Source organism: Terrapene carolina, unplaced genomic scaffold (genome assembly GCF_002925995.2).
Source record: "Terrapene carolina triunguis isolate 2854851 unplaced genomic scaffold, T_m_triunguis-2.0 Scaffold88, whole genome shotgun sequence".
In the NCBI taxonomy this organism is placed as follows: Eukaryota; Metazoa; Chordata; order Testudines; family Emydidae; genus Terrapene; species Terrapene triunguis.
In genome coordinates this window covers 26,060,769-26,081,556 of record NW_020664439.1, presented here as the reverse complement: position 1 = coordinate 26,081,556, position 20,788 = coordinate 26,060,769, and the positions used below count along the sequence as shown (strand labels likewise).

Genomic DNA, 20,788 nt, shown 5'->3' with positions numbered 1-20,788 from the left:
AGCCCCAGGAAAGCACCGCACCCCCCTTCTCCCTCCCAGAGCCTACACCCCCTCCCCACACACCCCAGCCCCCAAACTCCATCCCAGAGCCTGCAACCCACCCCCTCCTCCTGTGCCCCAGCCCAGACCCCCTCCCCCACCCAAACTCCCTCCCAGAGCCCAACCTCTCACCCCTTCTGCACCCAAACTCCCTTCCAGAGCCTGCACCCCCATCCCCTACCCCAGACCTCCTCCCCCACCCAAACTCCCTCCCAGAGCCTTAGGCAGGTGGGGGCAGAGTTTGGGGGGGGGGCGTAGTTTTGGGGGACGGGTTCTGGACGGCATGAGTGACATTATTGGCCCGCTGGGAGGATTTGAGGACTGGCACTTGCCCTAAGGTAAACTGAGTTTGAGACCCCTGCTGCAGAGAAATGAGAGTCAAGAGCCATTTATAGCATCACAATGTTATTCAAGGCAACAAAAGGAGCATTAATTAACAGTGAAAGACTAATAACCTAAAAGGATGAATTTAACCCTTCAAAGAGCTTGGACAAAATTTACTACATAAGGCAGCAATCAACACAGAACATCCAGAACTAGTACTAGTTTAAATGTAGATAGAATATAAAAATCCCAATAATGGAAACACCCATCCTGAGCCGTGGATGTTTTTATAAGTTTTATAATTTAACATTAAATCAGAGAATCACATTGGATACTGCTGCTTCCCCCTAGTCATAATATCTACAGCCTCAAGAAGGGAAGCATAAATAAAATCTTCAGTTGAAACTACAGGGCACATTTTTAAGTTGATACCAATGTGAATAGTTACATTCTATTTAGAGATGACACTGGGGTTAATACCCATACTCTTGTGAAAAATAATACTGAATCTTTTCAGACCATGGAACATGGATTGTCTTTCATGAAAGTTGGCACCTCTGACAGCACAGCACCCTTTAGGACTATTGTGGGACACTGGTTGTGTATGGTCTTAGAAGGAAGTGTGTTACCTACAATGAACAAAAACCACTTGACAGGAATGGGTGGGTGTTTTTAAATGTTTGGAAATCTTTAAGTTGACTTCAGCTGTTAGAACAGAACATTTCTAAAACACAGACTGCCAGAAATTCATATGAAAAGTAAAAGGCAAATACCTCATCCAGAGCTGTAAGCCTGGATTTCAGCCGAGTTGGCCAAGTTGTTTGACTAAAACTGTCTGAATAAATCCCTCAGATAACCATTCTGCTTCCATCAGCCTAGGTCATTTAACAGCAAGGCTAACCAGCCAGAATTTCTGCTTTTGCTGTTTTCCCTGACAATTTTCTCCTTGCCTAATTAAAGCATTCTCTCAATTTCCTTCTCCTTTAGGGATTAGGATGCTTATTCTCCCTACCAACAATTGCTAAATAGTGTATGGTGGCTCCCAGTGCAATAGAGGATCAATTATGATAACCCAATGAACTAGAATAGATGTATAGTGTTTTCTGCCCAGATAAATCTCTCAAGCCACTGTACTAAATCTATTAGGGCTGTCCTACGTTTTCAGGACATTACAACAACCCTGAAACCTATCTGGGGATGATGCAAATGATGATGCAACATTACAACATATACATCACAATAGAGTAATGTGATAACTTTGTCTTAGTGGACAATGCCCAAGAATAGTGGCAATACTTGATCTAGCTTCCAGTACATAGTCCCCACCTCTGTTGTGCTCCTGGAGTTAGTGCAGGGGTTCTCAAACTAGGGGTCGGGACCCCTCAGGGTGTTGTGAGGTTATTACCTGAGGGGTTGTGAGCTGTCAGCCTCCACCCCTAACCCCGCTTTGCCTCCAGCATTTATAATGGTGTTAAATATATTAAGTGTTTTTAATTTCTTAGGGGGGTCGCACTCAGAGGCTTGCTATGTGAAAGGGGTCACCAGTACAACAGTTTGAGAACTACTGATAGTGGCTCCTTAACTCAAGGCACTTACTTGACAGCGCAGCACATGGCTTCTACTCCATAGCAAGGTGCCTGGGTGCTGCAGGACTGTAGTGAAAAATTTTCAGTGTCTATGTAACATGAACAGACCCAGGTTGGTGGCGGGCGGAGTCAAACCTGGGACCTGTGAGGCTTAATGCATGAGCCAAAAGCCACATGGCTGTTAGTTAGGGCTGTAGCAGACTCATTAAGCTCTCAGTGGTCTTGGTGACATTAGAGGGGACAGAACACCACACCCAGGAGGCGTGTGGGTTACATCTATAGGTATGTTTTTACGTGGAGCTTTTATTTAAGTGTGACATAACTAGTAAAAGGAGTGTAGTAGCCTCTGCATTTTACACTGTTCCCACATTTCTGGCTGGTAAGGTTGGACACTGTTGTTGTCTGTAGGTTTCAGAGTTAACAGAGTGGGTTGACATCGATTCTAGGCTTTCTTTCTCAAAGGGAGAAAAGTTCTGAGTCAGGGGTTGCGTCCTGCAGCTGTACTAGCCCTGTACCGAGACCAACCCAGCCTAGGAAAAGGGCCTGTGAGCTCATAGTGAGACAGCCACGACGCTTCACAGACCGGAGGGGAGGGAGGGAAAGGGTGAGTTAGCAAAGCCCCCCCGCCATGCGCGCAGCCGGGCTTACGAGGCCGCTGCTCTAACCACTGGGACACGCTGGCCCAGGTCAGGACCCCCCCGCCCCCGAACTCGCGAACGCATCCGCCACAGCGCTCCCCGCCAGGCTTGAACAAGCAGCGCGCGCCGCCCACTCCCGCGTGGCGGAGCGCGACGATGTCTGTCATAGCGAAACGCCGCCGCCGTAGGAGGCGTTGGGAGGCGGAACGGAAGTGAGGAAGGGGAAAGAGCCGGTCGACTTCCGGTTCCGCTAGGCGCTGCTGCCGGCTTCTTGCGGGTGCCCCGCTGCCTGTCCAGCCCCCGTGCGGCGACCTGAGCGGAGGAGGATGAGCTTCGAGCACCGCAGGGACTGGAGCCGCGGCGGAGGAGGGGGCCCCCGGCCTTCCTCCTCCGCGGGGGGACACGAAGGCCGAGGGGGCAGCGGAGGGGGCCGGGGGCGGCACCCCAGTCACCTCAAGGGCCGCGACATCGGGCTGTGGTACGCGCGGAAGCAGAGCCAGAAAAGCAAAGAGCCCGACAGGCAGCAGGTAACGGCCGCGGCGCGCATCGGGCGCCTCTTGGCGTCCCCCCTCCCCCAAGTCCTGCTCGCTCCTTTCCTCCTCCTGGGCCCGGGGCTCAGCCGCCGCTGCTCCCCGGCTCCGGCTCTTCTCCCTCTGCCCCACGTCCTTCCCCGCTTGACGGGCCGCCAGCCCCTGGCGCGGTCCGCTGGGACGTTTCCCGGGCAGCGAGTGGGTGCAGCCCGGGCAGCGAGTGGGTGCAGCCCGGGTTCTGCTGCGCTGGACCCTGGGCCCATTGTCAGCTACTGTTGTGTGGTCTGTCGCTCTCTCTATGCGCGTACACACCCCCAACTTATTTGTGACCCCCCCCTAGGGGAGGGGGCACATGATGGTCTCAGCCATGGAGCTGCATAAATACTGCAGTCAGACCCGCCCCCAGTACCAGACTACATCCATAAAGAAAGCACTTGATCTTTGAGCTATCTAGGGTGCAGGACAGTAGACAGCTAGTAGGTTGTGCCGCTTGGGCCGGGGTCAGGCCTGGGAATTTTAGCCAAGTTTGCGAGAAACAAAACTTTGCTCTGAAGATAAGTGTCATGAAATGTTTGGGCACACAGAGCAGACAAGTTAGTTTTTAAGGTTTTGGCCCCCCGCCCCAAAAAAAACCCCCACCCAACCTGCCCTACTACAGTAATCTGTAGAGAACATAACCTAATTTAAAGATGATATTCTGTATTGAGTTTGCTGAGTATTGAAACTGGCTCCAGGCTGTGTCTTATCCCTCTTTCAGCTATCCTCTCCCAGATAGTTATGCAAATCCAGAAAACTATAAAGGAAGTACCCCTGTGTCTGAAAAGCTAAATGGTTAAAAGCAGGTAGCATGGAAGAACACTATTCATGTTTGTGTGCTTTACTCATCCCTGTTTCTAAAACCCCTCTGCAGAAAAGGTTGCTCTTGCACTTTTTGCTTCTCTAGCAGCAACATAAAGAGCTGTAGTGGGAAAACTGAGGATTCTCAGGGGTTGTTTTTTTTCTGCTATGGGAAGTATTGTATGCAACAGCACAGGTATTTCTAATAACACTTCTCTGTAGTATATGTACACGTCCAGAGGTGCAGAAAAGATAGGAGGCAGGGAATGTAGAGGAAGAGAGAGAGAGTCTTTTTAAAAAGCAATGAAAAATTTATTATTCTGGTTTTGTAATTAATAGCTAAACATTGAAAAGACCTAAATACATCAAAACTTGTCTTAACCTGCTAAAATGGTCAGCGAAAGTCTCCTTGGTGGCTGTTAACAGGTTTCACTGTAAGTGGGGGGGTTGGGATGTCAAAGTGACTAAAAAGATTAGCATTCTAGAGGTGAGCATGATATATCTCAGTTTCTTAAACTTGGGTTCTCCTTATATCTGTAATGCAAAGAATATCACCACTTAAAAATCCTCCTTACAAATAATAATTTGTGCATGACTTTGACTGTAAGTATATAGATAAGTCAAAATCTGTGTGGTTGCTAAAATGTCTTATGTGGCATGATGGAAAAGACCCACTCACCTCTACATTGTGGATAAACAAGTTTAATTTAGTAGTCCCATACATTGTACTACTGTTACGATTGCAGGAAAATGAAAAACATTTTTGTAGTTAAACCAAGCATGCAACTAAATGTTGAACATGACTATATGCTCTTAAACACTGGTGGAAAAGCTGTTTTTCTTTCCTCAAATTAGAGAGCTGTGGTACGTATGGATGAACACAGGGAAGAACAGATTGTACAGTTGCTGAATACTGTCCAGACTAGAAATGAAAAAGAACAAGAATCTGTGTCATGGTGGTCCGGTGAGGAAGAAGGGTAAAAAATCAATTACTTATGCTATCTGTTTCTTTCTTGGAAAATGGTGGCAAAAGATTTCAGTAGAAACTGCTAACGTTAAAAGTGGTGTCATTGTCATATGGATTAGATTAAATAAATAAAATGTTATAAATGCTGATTTTTTTTTTATGTAGTAACTCGTAGAGGAAATCATTAGTATGACCATTGCTTTCAAACAATTTTCTAGGTTATGCTTGAGTTCTGGGTTTGAAATTTTTACCCACAATGAAGACTAAATGTACTAACCATAAGCCAATAGGCAAGAACCTTCATTTTGGGTTTTTATTTTGTTTACCTGGGCATTTATAAGTGTTACAAAAATTAAATGGTTGAAAATTGGTACAAAAAATCAACTTCACAGTTTTCTCGATAAATATCGGGGTTAGTATTGGGGGGGGGGGACAGGATGACAGGAAGAAGCAACAAATAGTGGAAAAGATAAGAATATTGAAAGTAAAAGCAGTGTAATGCTGTGGATTATTTAATGAATTGAACATCAACAGGATGTACACATATGCACACCCATGTCTCTGTGTGTATCTTCCAACAACTGCCTTACTTAGTCTCGCATTTACACATGGACTAATTTACTATAATATAAATACATCTGCCTAATGTAATGGATTGGATTTTCTTAATGTAACCAGTATTTTCATGTACTTGCAAATTCGGGTGAAAATCAATAAAAAACTGAATAATAGCTTTTGTAAAATGTGGGGAAATTTTGGTTAAAAAAAGAAAATCAAAGAGCCATACTAATATTGTGGGTAGGAGGTGGAGGAAGAGGGGGGTATCTTCACCCAGTGAGTTCCACAGATTTACCTCTTTTCATTCCCAGCTGCTGGGAGGGAGGGGGCAGGATGCTGGACTTCCAAAGATGCTTGTGAACTCCATTTTTTGATACAGTTTCTCTCTGGTCTTATGCTAGCAAGCTTTATAGTTGTAATTCACCATCAGTGGCAACAACTGTAGAAGCTATAGTGGTATTTATTCCTACTCAGTTTAGATGTAGTAAGAATTCCTGACTCTCTTTACACTGCAGCTTGGATCTTTTAAGGGTGCATAATTAAGTCCCTGAAGCCAGATTTGTAAGCGTGTTTATGTACCAAAACTAATTTTGAAATCAATGAGTTAGGTATCTAACTCCCTTTGGCCTGGCATACTCTTAAAACATCAAAATTAATCTTGAGTATCAGACTCTGGCTAGTAAGTATCTGATAAATGTTGAAGCTCCCCTTGCTGTTGGAAGGGAAGAGTGCTCTCTTTCCCACCCCAAAGACTGTTGGGGGAATGGCTTTGGTGCTGAAACTCTGCCTCTGGCATTTGGGGTGCAGAGTACTATCCTACTCTATTCTTCCCTGGCCTCAATTTTTTGGGGGGGTTCTCCTTGTGAATAGGTTCAGCCTCAGTTAGTGTTTTCCAAGCTGAAGTGAAATAGGCACACTTCTTGACAATTTCATTTCTACCCACAGGAGTCTCAATAGCGGTAATGAAATTAACCACCAGAATCTTGTTAATTTCACTCTGCCACAAGAAAAAAGTTATGGTCCTAATCTTCCAGTCATATCCAATTATGAGATGGGACAATGAGAATAGCTAAGGCAGTAGTTCTGTCTGTAGACTCAGACACCATTACATTGGTTTACAGTCCGTATTCTCTACTACATAAGTAGGAGAAACCTATTTTTAGATACAGGCTTAAAGGGACAAAATGTAATAATCCTATGTTGTAAACAAAAAGTCTTATACTTTTAGTGGGATAAAATAGACACCATCTGCTTAGCAGTAACTCTTCTATCTGAATTTTTTACCTGCTACTGTGATAAATTTCATGTATTTTACAGCCATTTGTATCTAGTTTTCCACAGCTTGTATGGATCTTTCACATAGCAATGGGGATAAATATTTTTAAAAGCAGGAAAAAGTAATTTGTAGAGCCATAAAAATTCAGAGTGCTGGCAAGCTTAGTACCTGAAATGAATTTTAACTAACTTCAAAAAAAGACTATATCTCAAATTGACAGTCTTTTTAACACCAAAGATTATTAAAATTGAGAGCTTTAAAAAATCCTATTTACTTGTCACTATACTCTTATACCTTTTTGCATTTTTCTAGGCTTGAATAATGAAACTCAAAAAAACTTTGTTTAGTCAGTTTCACTTGTAGATGGCTTGTATGGCAGTGATTGGGTTTCAAATACTGCAGTGGAATAGTTTGTTAAACTGTTTTAAAAAATATATAATTTTAATTATGGTAATACTGTATTTCTATTGGTACATGTAAAAACAACTTTACCAAATTATAGTCTAGTAAATTTAATTTACATGTATCTTAAATTTTGCAGAAATTGATAACGTCCCCATGCTCACCAGGGAAACTTTTGTACTTACCTCTGCTGAGTAGACTTTTTCAAACTATGCCTGAGTTGATATGTTCAAGTATATTTTTGGTGAAAAAGTGCAAGACTGTTAAGACACATTGCCTTCCCCCACAAAGGCCAACTAAGCTTGTAGCCTTGTTTTTTCAAAAAGAGATGGACTAGGAATCTATCAAAGGGAGCCCTGTTTTGTACTTGTTTCAATAGCCAAGCATATATTGGATTATCTCCTCTTAGAAAGATTTTAATGTGGAAATTGCATTATAACCAAATCTTTGTTTCTGATATAGTCAAGACGTACCTGTAGAGAAACCAACTTTGGCGAAGACTTCTGTAAAGCGGAGACCAATTTTGGAGAAAACATTCCTAGATCGAGATTCAGAATATCTCTTTCAAGAAAATGAGCCGGATATTGATTTGAATGAGAAATTTAGAGAAGAGTTAAGAAAGAAGAAATTTGATCCTAGATACATTGAAATGCAGGTACTAGATAATGGTTAACTAGAAGACACAACTGATGCTAATGTTTTTATTTATAATAGTTTTTTATTTTTATAAGCAAAAACTAGTTACTTTTGATACCCTCGTTAATGGAAAAGTGTCATGAAAATCTGTTTGGTGTTACTTATGTGAAAATACTTTTTTTTGACAGTGTCATGATGTTACTTTATGCAATTTATCAGCTGTCCATCATTTCAATAAACATTTGTACATGGCAATTAGCAATAGTAAAACATTTGGAAAATATTAAAAATCCCGTGAATACTTCTGAATGTAAACGTGAACACCTCTACCTCGATATAACACGACCCGATATAACACGGATTCGGATATAACGCGGTAAAGCAGTGCTTGTGGGGGGGGGCCTGCACACTCCGGTGGATCAAATCAAGTTCAATATAATGCGGTTTCACCTATAACCCAGTAAGATTTTTTGGCTCCCGAGGACAGCATTATATTGGGGTAGAGGTGTATTTTGTGTAATAATTTTCATGTGAATTTCATCCTAAAATGCTAAAATTTAAATGCAAGGTAGTGGACAGCATATGATATGATTATTTTTAAGTGAATGAATGAGAGAATTCATCCATAAAACCAGTAATCCACCTTTAGATGAGTTTATGGCCTAGAAATCATGCTGGTGGCTCTGCTGGTGGTGAAAGAACAAGGCAATGTTGATTTGGACATATTAGTTGTTTTTTGTCACAGTTTATCATAAGGTGGTGCTGTTCTGCTTTCAAGGTCTTATGTAGGAGGATGGACTCATATCAGCTGATTTCAATTATTCCTCTCTAGCCAAATCCAGAAGGTCATAATATGACTCTAAGGCCCCAATCTTGCAAATGCTTACACACATATGAATAGTCTCACTGGACTACATACAAACTTAGAGTTAATCATGCACATAAGAGTTTGCAGGACCTAGGTCTAAGCATGTACAACTTGTTATATTAGTAAGTTCTTTTTTCAGGTTAAATTTTTGTTGATCATAGACAAAACTGATTGTATTTTTTACCTCCAAAGCATAAGTGTATTTTAAAAATGAATATAACTTTGTTTTTTCCCCAGAGATTCCGAGAGAAACTTCCTTCATATGGGATAAGAAGGGTAAATGTATTTATTTTTACTTTGAAATTCAGTGCACCTCTGCTATTTTGCTATAAACATAGGAAAATAAGGGTTTGTAATTCAGACTAAAAATATGATTTTTGGACCCAGATTTATAACAGAAGGTCTCTGTTTTGAAATACCTTTAAAGGAAATGTTATAAAGAATCTTACCACCTTCTAAAGACGTCAGAACGTGGGAGGCTTCATAATTACAGCTAATTTCTTTCTAGAAAAGATTTCAGGCACATAGACATGCAATGTAGGGAAGCTCACTCTGCTTATGTTGAACCATACAGTTTTACAGCTAGACAGCAGTCTCCATGGAAACCAGACATGAGCACCAAGTATATTTAAAATACTATATAGCTTTTTTCATCCTTCACTTTGCAGATTTAACTTTTAAAATGTTGCATGCTATTTGAAACATTTTATTTACTGTATTATATCTTAAATTGCCAGATATGGCTGTTTTTATTGCTGATCATGATAGGTTTGTATGAGTTATGATTGAACATTGATTAAATTCGTCTTTATTCCGTTTTAGTCTCTAAATCACACTCTTGTGGCTGCATGCTGTTTTATGCTACCTATGCACAATCAGTGAATTAATGACCATTTTAGCCAAAGGGGGTTATTTTCATCTTAGTTTAAATAACTTGTATATTACACGTCAGGGTGAAAGTACTCCATAAGCTTTGGTTTGTAGGTTTATTAGTTGTCTCTTTAAAAAAAGGACAAAAATCTAAGAAACAAATAGTTCCATTGCTCTTCAAATTCCAGTAACCTTTTTGTGGGGTTTTAAACATCCCCTTGCTGTGATTGCAGCACAAACACTGTGATAAAATATGTGAGATGGAAAGTGCTGCTGAATACAAACAAGAAACAGACCAGTTTCTCTTCAGTGACTGAGTTGAATGAAATGCAAAAGCCAAACAAACAGGAAAAGTGAGAAGTTAAGCTTTTATTTTCAATTATCTAGGGCTAGCTATATTTTCAAAGGGGTTTCAAACCCTCTTTGTTCATAAACCAGAGTGTTTGTGCAGGATTGTTAATTATGCAACCCTATTTTCATAAATGATAGTATTCATTCTGTCCACACAAGTAATTTGTGCATGGCCTTAGTCATATATTTAAAGTGCATGGCACACTTTGAGACTCTGGCCCTAAACTGTTAATAAAATGGGTATTTAAGTGTGTCTCTTTAAAGTACTGTGGCTTGTTCTATAATTCCCTATTCTTTTGAATTCAGTTTAAAAGAAGGCCTTCTACAGTTTAAAAAGACTATTTGTCAACATAACATTACATTTTCTTTTCCTTTTAAAATAGGAACTGGTAACTGTGATAAATAATAATCAGGTGACTGTGATCAGTGGTGAGACTGGTTGTGGAAAGACTACACAAGTTACTCAGTTCATTCTGGATGACTATATAGAGAGAGGGAAAGGATCTGCTTGCAGGATTGTATGTACCCAACCTAGGAGGATCAGTGCTATCTCAGTAAGTGCAGTGCTGACAAACTGAATTGTTTCTTTGAATATTAATTTCCTTTTGCAATAGAGAAATTGTGGGACAAATTATTTACTACTTGTATTGCACTACTGCCCAAAGTTCCTAATCAGAACCAGGCCTTGTTTTGTTAGGCTCTGTACAAGCATATAGGATGTGTCATTCCCCCAAAGAGTTTACAATTTTTAATTCCCAATTCTGTGAACACTTGCACCCATCATTAATGTATTTGAGTAGTTGTATTGAAGCCTATGGGCTAGCAAGTATGTGTCTGCAGGACTGGAGTTCAGTGTTGCTCTTTTGAAGTAAACAGCATTGAAGGTGAACTCTTTGGCAGGTCTGTGCAACTTGCAAGGGTAGTGGAAGTTCACCCAGAGCTTACCTATAGACCTTTGTGGGTCTTATTAGTTGGGTTTCCTGCTCAGCACTCTTACCTAATATGGGCATAGTAAGGGTAAAGGAAAACATGAAAGGGTCTGTACTTGGACTCTGGCTTTTTGGATACCTTATGCCTTGCTGTTCTTGAGCTGCCCAGAAAGTGTTTTCCCATCACTTTACTGGATGAAGCAGCACAGCTTCAAAAACTAGTTTCTTCTATGCTTTCAGCCTCATTTCTCAATACTGTGTGGTAGTCACAGAATAATAATAATAGTCACAGAATAATGGTTGAACTTTAATGTTACTTAACAATTGCTAAACAATTCGATCTAAAACTATTGATAAAGAAAATTAGAGGCGAGCATTTCTCAGCTTGGTTGATCTCGTGAAGTTTGACCGCTAGAATGTACAAAATGCATAGTTTCCATTAAGTAGAAATATGAGGTGCAGGGTTGTAAGGAGGAGTTCCACTACCCAGGAAGAGTTGCATGTCATGCTGGTAAGTTATAAAGGGGAGGATTGAAATACCTTTAGTTCCATCGTATATAAAACTTCTCCACTGTCTTTTGAAATATATTTTGGGTTCTACACCAGTTCCTGGATTGTGGCAAAAGAGTGCTGTATCCATCAGCGGAGGGTATTAAAGGTAGTTTGTGTTGTTATAAACTGACATGTAACCTCTTCATGGTAGATAGTTCCTACTGAAGATAAGCTGCTTTTTTTTTTTTTTTAACGTGATGCTATTTGGTTTGATTTTAAGGTGGCAGAGAGAGTTGCAGCTGAAAGGGCAGAAGTGTGTGGTAATGGCAAGAGTACAGGATACCAGATTCGTCTCCAGAGGTAATTGATAGGGGTTTTTTTTGGTGTTTGTATGCTGACTTGAATGTAAACTGACAAATAGGAAAATTTGAAATACTATTTTAAACATAGAGGGAACATACTTAACTGCTTTCACCCAGAGGAGATTCCTTAGTAATTTTCCAGTACATGGTTGGGAGGAAAAATAAGTACTTACTTGAAAGCTTGACTACAATGGTTGAACTTTAATGTTACTTAAATTGGTGAGAAGCCAATTTTTGTAGTATAGTTTACTTTCCTGTCATGAGGGAGCAAGTTTACATCTGTAATTCTGTTAATTTAAAGGGGATAAACAAAATGAACACCATGTGGTGGAAGAATTACAAATAGCACAGGGTAAACAGGCTATCAATATGCACATTTTAAACTGTTAAAAGTTGAGATAAGAGGTGCTGGTTGAGGCGCAGAGAGAACAAAACAATGTTATGGTTCAAAGAAAAAATATCTTGTGTACTAATCCCGGTCACACTGGAAACCATTTGAATGGTCAAATTGCAAATCACAGCATGTGCAGTTTCCAATCTGGAAACAACCTTATTACAACGGACATATAGAAGGGAGTGTTAAAAGTTAAAAATGTCAATAGCTTTAGGCCCTGATCCTGTGAACACTTATGCATGTGCTTAACTTCACATCATGTAAGGTTAAGCATGTTGCGTCAGTGTTTGCAGGCTTAGGGTTTTAGTGTAGGTACTGATGTATTTGGAATAATCCTTAAATGAAAAACTGATCTAAAAAGCTAAAAATAGAGAATATGGCCCTAGTTGTAATCTGATATTCCAGTGTTGTTTTTGTGCACAGGTGTTTTTATTCAGGATGTAAAATTATTCGTGGAGTGAAATTATATTCTCACGTATAAACGCTGTTTAACAGAGAACAATATTTTGCCTTGTTTTTAGTCTAACAACATTTTGGGATGAGTAGAGAAAAGCTAATCCTGAAACGGTGACAGCTTGTAAAGACTGGTACTGTCAGATTGCAAATGATTCATTCCTCCTCATAGGCATACTATGGCCTAGCCCTGACTTAATCCCCTCTTGCACTAATTTAGTTCTAAATGAACAGGCCTAGAGAATAAGTTGAATGATGTAGATTGTCATTATAGACACTTGAAAGTGCATTCTGCTTTGGAGCTTTTAAAGTACTTTGTAAAATATTAGAAAAGAAAATTCAAGAATTCTTAATGCATCTCTTTTCAGTCGGTTACCAAGGAAACAAGGTTCCATTTTGTACTGTACAACAGGAATCGTCCTACAGTGGCTCCAGTCAGACAAGTAAGTAGTTGTATTCACTAGTTTCTTTTTAAATATAAATATCAGAGTTTTAGTGAGCTAGCTTTTTAATGGTTCTTTGTTTTGTTTCCATTCTTTAGCACTTGTCTCGTGTTTTTTTTAATGCCTTGCTTCTGCTAAACATAAATGTTATCAACTTTGCATTCTTTTATTTTAGGCAATTGTCCAGTGTTAGTCATGTTATTCTTGATGAAATCCATGAAAGAAATCTTCAATCAGATGTCTTAATGACTGTTATTAAAGATCTTCTAAATGTTCGACCAGACCTGAAAGTAATACTGATGAGTGCTACTTTGAATGCTGAGAAATTTTCAGAATATTTTGGTGGGTGATATGCTTGTATCGTAATATTGATAAGATATGTAACATACTTAATATTTGCTATATATATTTTGGACTTGTACTGTTTAATAATGCAGTTTTAAAAAAAGAAAAGTGTGGGTTTGACTTAAATAAAAAATAATGATTATTTCAGTGTTAGCTGTAGCTGTCACCTGTTAAGAGGTCTCAAAGTAGGGTGCAATATTCAAAGTTCCTTGATTTATCCCATCATGGTTATATGTTGCTGCTTTTGTTTTCCTCCATGAGATGTCTTTCAGAACAGTAGAGGTTAATACACACTATAAGTTGCCAAACAGAGGTTGGCATTATCTTTAATTTTTAAAACTCTCATTTAGCACCCTTAGAGGCCATGAGTGAGTGGATTGGCAGTGCAGATTTTCCTGTGGTATGCCAGCCAGTGCACAAATGGTTCATCTGCCTTGGGTTTCAGTCACATTGATTAGAACATAGGGAAGCATGCATTGCTGTTGCCTGTGCTGGTCTATTTAGTGACTTTCTGGGGGTGTTAACTCTATACTTTTCACAAGCATTAAGTGTACATGAAAATCAAACTTAATAGGTATGCAGTTAAGTAGAAAGGAACTGTTTGACATTTTTTCTAACTATTTTTGATATAGAATAGTGTTTATTTGTTTTCTAAGAATTAATAAGTTACACTCTTCCTCAATAGACAATTGTCCCATGATCCATATACCTGGATTCACTTTCCCTGTTGTGGAATATCTTTTGGAAGACGTAATTGAAAAGTTAAGGTCAGTCTATTTCTGAAAGTAAAGATCCACATAACTGTATTGGATGCTACTAGGCACATACATAGAATGATCACTTTTGCTCAGCCTAGCAGGCTGGATTTTCCACAGTAGCAAGTCACATCTCACCATGAACAAACTGATGTGTATTTCGGTCTTGTTTCAAATGATAACTGACATTTCTGAACTGATGGCAGACATCTTGTTTAAAAAAAGCCTTTTTGACCATGGAAAATTCAGTAGCTTTTTCTGTGTTTTCACAAATGGCATCATATTTTTAGCAAGGTGCTATCAATAGTCAAAATAAAATTCTCAACTTGAAGTCCTTTGATTTATTTTTTTCCCCTCCCGAACTAGGTCAGTTATTCATGTTAAAATGCTTGATTATCTTTGCATTTTCAGGTAGCTAGATTGAGCTAAATACTTTTCTTGTAAGTTCAATAATTCTTTCTCCCTATTTTTATGCTTTGTAGAAATGGAGCCCACTTTCTAGATAAGGCTTCTTCAGCTGTTTTTCTTTAAAGCATAATATTACAAGTTACAACTAAAATTTTGCACGTTATTGTCAGTGGGTTGAATCACCAATGTATTTGTTAGCATTTAAGAAGTTTTTTTTTAATTTTTAAATTAAAATAAAATATTAAATGACCATAATAAATGTGTACTTTTAGATATACTCCAGAAGATACAGATTACAGACCACGGCGGAAGAAGGGCTTTATGCAAGGACAGATAAGCAGACCAGAAAAGGAAGAGAAGGAAGAAATCTATAGAGAACGATGGCCAGATTATCTAAGGCAGCTGCGAGGAAGGTAGGTCTTATTTGTTCACTTCTATGCTGTCAGGTATTACCAATTATCAATGTACTTCTACAACTGAGAAATATAAGATTATAATATGCAATTAATTAGTTTTTATAACATGATTACCAGTTACACAGAGATGGTTATAACATTGTGAGTAGTGCAGTTCAATGCTAAGTGTAAGTGTGTCGTGATGACATACTAGCACAGTATCACACATACTTGGTTAAACTAAAAGTGTGACGTAGGGGAAGAAGTCGCAATCAGCCATTTACTATTGGCATGCACATGTATAGTCCACAATTCTTTCTATTCATCAAACTGTCAGGCTGCTTATACTCTGATTCCTAATTCTTCCCCTGATGGCTTTCCTACTTGCTCTATCTTTCCCTTTGTAGTAGATACTGCTAGTAGTCTTCTGTTTTGTTGATTATGAGGCCAGAGTAAACATTCCACAACTTTTTAAAAAATATTTTTGACATCCTTTTCTTCCGACTATTCTGTCATAAACCTCTAAACAAATAAATTGGATTAAAAATAACATAAACCAAACCTTTGTTATACTTACCATTTTAACTGATATTCTTTGATTTTCAGTCCTTTCCCTTTGGTTGCTTACACTGCTTTGCTCTCATGGACATTACAGTGGTTATTTCAAGAGGCATGAATAATCCATCCTAGAAGTCCCTTTTTTATGAATGGCCAATCCTTCTCCCAGGACTGCACGAATTACATCTTTCTCTCTTCCCTACTTCACTAACCATTTAGTCCATTCTGAGGCCATACTCCAAAACTGAATTATAGATATGTGGCTCAATGGTTTGCATACACTTGAACCCACAACTACAAAGCTTCTACCCATAAATGACCACTTGGAAGCCTAAATTCCATTTACAAGCTTTGCAAATGGACCTCTTCTTGAAAACATGTGCCTCTATAGGAGATTTTGTTTGAGCAAAATGCATTGGTCAGCTATGGTAAGAAAAACAAATTGTAGCAGTATTAATATCCCAGGCAGTTAAGCCTTCTTACCCACAGGCTTTTGAGGAGTAGTTTCCTGCAGGAGGGGGAAGGGAAATAGGGTGACTGGGGAGAATAAGTTATCTTAATCCCTACATGTCTCACCTGTTTTTCCTTCAATAAGGGTCATGACAGGGATAAGGAAGGAAGATCTCCCTTTCAGGAACCCAGTAAACACCTTTTTTGCCCCACTTTTCAGAGCTTTACAGCATTCAAGCAGTGGATAAATTATTTTAAAGAAAGTTGTGCAACATGCAGGGGCGGCTCTAGCTTTTTTGCCGCCCCAAACACGGCAGGCAGGCTGCCCCGGTCCCGCGGATTCGGCGTCATGCCTGCGGGAGGTCCGCCGGTCCCACGGCTTCGGCGTACCCGCCGCTGAATCTGTGGGACCGGCGGACCTCCTGCAGGCATGCCACCGAAGGCTGCCTGACTGCCGCCTTTGCAGGGACCGGTAGGGCGCCGCCCGCGGCTTGCCGCCCCAGGCACGTGCTTGGAGCGCCGGTGCCTGGAGCTGCCGCTGGCAACATGTTCCTCACCACTTTCTCCTCTCAGGCTTCTCTTCCTTCCCCTCTTTGCTGGAACTTCAATGATTTTTAATGATGACACATTTATTATGCATTCCAAGGTCTTCACTGATTGGATAACTGCTGGCTTGAAGAGTTAAGTCCCTGAGGCAGTTAATTAGTTTGAATGGTGAAGCATGAAATATTCAGCTGCAGCAACTTTGTTAAACCAAATAATTAATTTAGCTTAATTTGGACATGTTATATTCAGAAACTTGACACTTCACCTTACTTATCAATGGAACTCAAAACATTTTGTATATGTTAAGTACTTGGGCTAAATGTTATGTAGTCTTTTTTTGCACTAATTTGATGTATGCCATAGTGTGACTTAACTGTCTCAAATTATTTAGAGCAAAGTATCATTGTCCTAAAGCTCTCACATTATTCCAGACTCTAAATCTAGGGAAAATGTGGTGTAGATCTATGCAAGTCTAGTGTATAAACAAAAGAAAACTATATCATACAAGAATACTGCATTTTCTTTGCTGTCAAATTGCAATAGCCTTGTAATAGAAACACTTGAAATGGGTGAATGTTTTTTTTTCTTAAAGACTTGTCATTATGTACACACATTATCTATAGGTATTCAGCAGGTACTATAGATGCATTAGAAATGATGGATGATGACAAGATTGATCTTGACCTTATAGCAGCACTTATCAGACACATTGTCCTAGAAGAAGAGGTGAGTTTCTGTATGATTTGCATAACATATTTAAATAAGTTAATTTTCTTTCTAGCATAAATCACTTGACTCATGCTGTCTAACAGTTTTCACAAAGCTTCATTGTAATTATAGATTTGAATTATTATGCTGAAACCAAAAATCTGCCACTAACAATCAATCCTATAAATGTTCTCAGGTCATATTGCGTAGCAAACTGTTTTTCCTCCCACTAGGAGCTACATATCTAAAGAACAAAAGCCTTATATGGGCTTGTACATGTTCCCATTGGATTTATATTCTTTACAAAATCACTCACTCAAATAAAATATTTAAGTTAAGATTCTTCTCTGCTTACAGTAGTGTTACAATAAAAATATTAGGTGTGATCTATTTTAACAGCCATGGGGAAAGGATACAATGTTAGAACATGGCACCACATTTCAGGAAATTCTGCACTGAGGTCAGCAGTCACTAAAAATGTCAAAACATAGATGGAAATTATTTGGGGTTACATCACTAAATTGAGGCTGAGATTTTTCAAAACCACCTGTAGGCTTTAGGTGCCTAATTTTCATTTAAGGCCCTGATTCAGGAATGCACTTAAGCACATGCCTTGTTGAAGTCAACAAGATTTAAGCATGTGCTTAAAGTAAGCATGTGCATAAGTGCCTTTGAATAGGGGCCATTGACAAGAGTTTGCATTTAAATCTTCATAGCAGCTTTGAAAATCTTACCCTAAAAATTCATGCTTCTCTTAGTGATAACTACTGAACCATATTACATAGCTCTTATTACCTAGACAGGGAGCATTATTTAGTGAATAAAGCACAGAGCTCTCCTACTAGTCCTGACACTGACACAACTTGTTTTTTCTCGTCTGTTAAGTGGGGGTAATAGTTTAATTGGATATTAAGGCTTAATAAATGATTTGTGAAGTGTTTTGCAGTCTTTTGATGGAAGGTAGCATAAAATTTAAATGAATTTATTGCCAGTTGGTATCTTTAAATTCATTGTTGCACTCAGTGTATGTCAAAATCAACATCAGTAGTGTAGTAATCAAAGAATGTAGTGAAGAATTTAATTGTGCAAAAATCACTTTAAAAACACTGCCTGGAAACTTCATGAACATAAAAGTAAATCGCCAGCCTTCCACCTTCTTGCTCTTTGTTGACAAATGGGTAGAAAAATTAACTGTACTGTTTTGAGTTGTAATTTACTACTTTACAGTATCGTGCTGGGCAGATAGACTTTAAATTATTTCAGCTGGGTAAACAGATACATTAAAAAATGTTGATGCAGTGAAGCCTGTGAATTATTATAACTTAATGGTGTCATATTAGTTCAGATGTTTACTACACATACAACTAGGAGGCTCTTGTCCCGGCTGTTTTAAGGCTGTTAACTTGTAAACTATAAACTTAGTATTAATATTTAATACAGTATTTGTATTTTTTAGTTCGTCCTGGATTTACATTAGCCCATTACACCTCTGTATGTGCCTAATTACACATCTAACACAATCAGTTATGTTTTGTTTGCTTAAAAATAAATGGACTTAAAATTCTTACTATTGCTTACCTCTGCAGCATCATGCTTTTGCTGCTGCTAGAGGCAGTATACCAGACTAGATTGCCATTGGGTCTGATCGAGTGTGGTAATTCTTGTTTTTTCTTTAAATTAATCGTATTTAGAATTCAGGTTTCATTCTCCTGGTTTTTATTTGGGAAAGTATGTCATGGAATATGCAGGCATACATTAGTGATTAAAATCCCTAATGAAATTCTGAGAAAAAGATATTTCAATTACTTATATACATTGTCAAAAAGGTTCTACACTTGAGACAGTGTAACATATATCAAGCTCTGCAATATGAGTTCATTATAGGAAGAAATAAGTGGACCATGGAATAATTCTGCCTTCTTTGGACAAGCAGCACATTTGTTGACTGTTACCTTATTTTAAAGGGATTGTCAGGTATCAAACAAATATTTATAAATATCAGATTTCATATGTTACAAATAAGTCATTAGATAATTAAAACCTGAGAGTAAAACCTTTTTGCTGTTTGTGCTGCTTGCTTTGCATTCTTTTGTTTGGAAAATTAAAATAAACTTGTTTATAGTTCTCTTATTTAGTTGCACTGTCAGTTTCTCAAACTAGTGCAAAGCTACAATATTTTGGATTGCAAACACTACTGAAGAATGTTTTTAATTCAGATTTCCATTGGAATCTTTTTAAAATCCAGATAAAATTTATACAGTCACTCCTGTTTAAAAACAAGTTCATAAAATTTTGTGGAATATTTGATTCAGTAGTGCCTCAAGTTAAATGTCATCTATCCAAGATATTTACACAAACATACAACTGTTGAGTATTTAGTGTGTAATTTAATCTTTTTTTCCATTCATATATAGGATGGTGCAATACTGGTGTTTCTCCCAGGCTGGGACAATATTAGCACTTTACATGACCTCTTGATGTCACAAGTCATGTTTAAGTCAGGTAAAAAATAATTATAAGAATAGCATTTTATTCTTTCTTAGTGACCATTTCCTTAGCAACTTCTCTGGTTCATCAGCTTCCCCCACCTTTGTTGGCATCCCTCTATTCTTTTCCTAACTCTCTCCTCTCTGTGCTTATCATTATATATACGATATCTTTGCACTTATGTATTGTCGTTCATCCAAAGATCTTGCCGGTGACATTTATTCCCATGGTTGAGTTTCCATCTCCATATTGATGACTCTAAAACCCACATCTCCCTCCTTCTGTCCATTCTCATACACAGAACTCTCCTGGATGGTCCATCTCTATCCAAATATGAACTTTCCTTTCTTCCTTCCCCTTTGCTGTTGACAACTCCTTTAAAACTTGTTTCTCTTAGGAAGCTTTATTATATTCCCGTCCCCAGTGATGCCTTTATTCCCTCCTGACACTGAACTGTTTGCCCTGTGCTTTAGATACCAATGGTTTGGGAAGTGTTGCTTCTTCAAATAGCTCTTCTGCCTATGATACAAGATGAATTGTTGAAGGAAACTAACAGTATGTTTATACTCCAATTAAAAACCTGTGGCTGGCTTGTGTCAGCTGACTCGGACTAAGGGGCTGTTTAATTGCGGTACAGATGTTCAGATGGGTGCCTGGGCTCTGGGACCTTCCCATCTCACAGAGTCCAAGCTCTAGGACCCTGTGAGGTGAGTGTTCCAGAGCCCGGACTCCAACCCAAGTTGGAACGTCTGTACCTCAGTTAAACAGCCCCTTAGCCCGAGTCAGCTGACACAAGCCAGCCAGCATGGGCCAGCCATGGTCTTTTAATTGCAGTGTAGACATAGCCTAAGTATTGAAGTGGACTGGTATATTAATAGGCTTAGAAGGATTAGATTTTATCTATACTTTATCTATAAACATTGATTTCACAGTACACCCACAAACCAACCAAAAAATACTTTCATCGATGACAAATGAAATTTACAGATAGGCAAAGTAAGAAAAATGCTGCTTGAGGACTTATTAGAGTTTGATTTAAGGATATTTAATTTGTATATTTTGATGTGATGTTGACAACTTGATTTTTAATAGTTATAAAGCTTTAACTTTTTTGAATCTCATTGTCTACTCTCATTAAATAGTTGTCTGAACCCCTATTGTTTGCCCCCCAATAATTCCTG

General features: G+C 38.9%; 1 protein-coding gene across 1 annotated transcript in view; it reads left to right on the top strand.

Annotated features, from left to right (window-relative positions):
- The first annotated feature begins 2,846 nt into the window (after nucleotides 1–2,846).
- The window catches only part of DHX36 (DEAH-box helicase 36), a 33,655-nt gene continuing 15,713 nt past the window's right edge, over nucleotides 2,847–20,788 (top strand). The window contains exons 1-12 of the mRNA XM_024192694.2: nucleotides 2,847–3,114; nucleotides 4,810–4,931; nucleotides 7,620–7,812; nucleotides 8,899–8,937; nucleotides 10,266–10,436; nucleotides 11,584–11,663; nucleotides 12,881–12,955; nucleotides 13,131–13,297; nucleotides 13,986–14,067; nucleotides 14,736–14,876; nucleotides 17,036–17,138; nucleotides 19,535–19,622. Coding sequence (XP_024048462.2) covers nucleotides 2,914–3,114; nucleotides 4,810–4,931; nucleotides 7,620–7,812; nucleotides 8,899–8,937; nucleotides 10,266–10,436; nucleotides 11,584–11,663; nucleotides 12,881–12,955; nucleotides 13,131–13,297; nucleotides 13,986–14,067; nucleotides 14,736–14,876; nucleotides 17,036–17,138; nucleotides 19,535–19,622 — 1,462 coding nt within the window. The 5' untranslated portion in view covers nucleotides 2,847–2,913. The remainder of the gene's footprint in view (nucleotides 3,115–4,809; nucleotides 4,932–7,619; nucleotides 7,813–8,898; nucleotides 8,938–10,265; nucleotides 10,437–11,583; nucleotides 11,664–12,880; nucleotides 12,956–13,130; nucleotides 13,298–13,985; nucleotides 14,068–14,735; nucleotides 14,877–17,035; nucleotides 17,139–19,534; nucleotides 19,623–20,788) is intronic.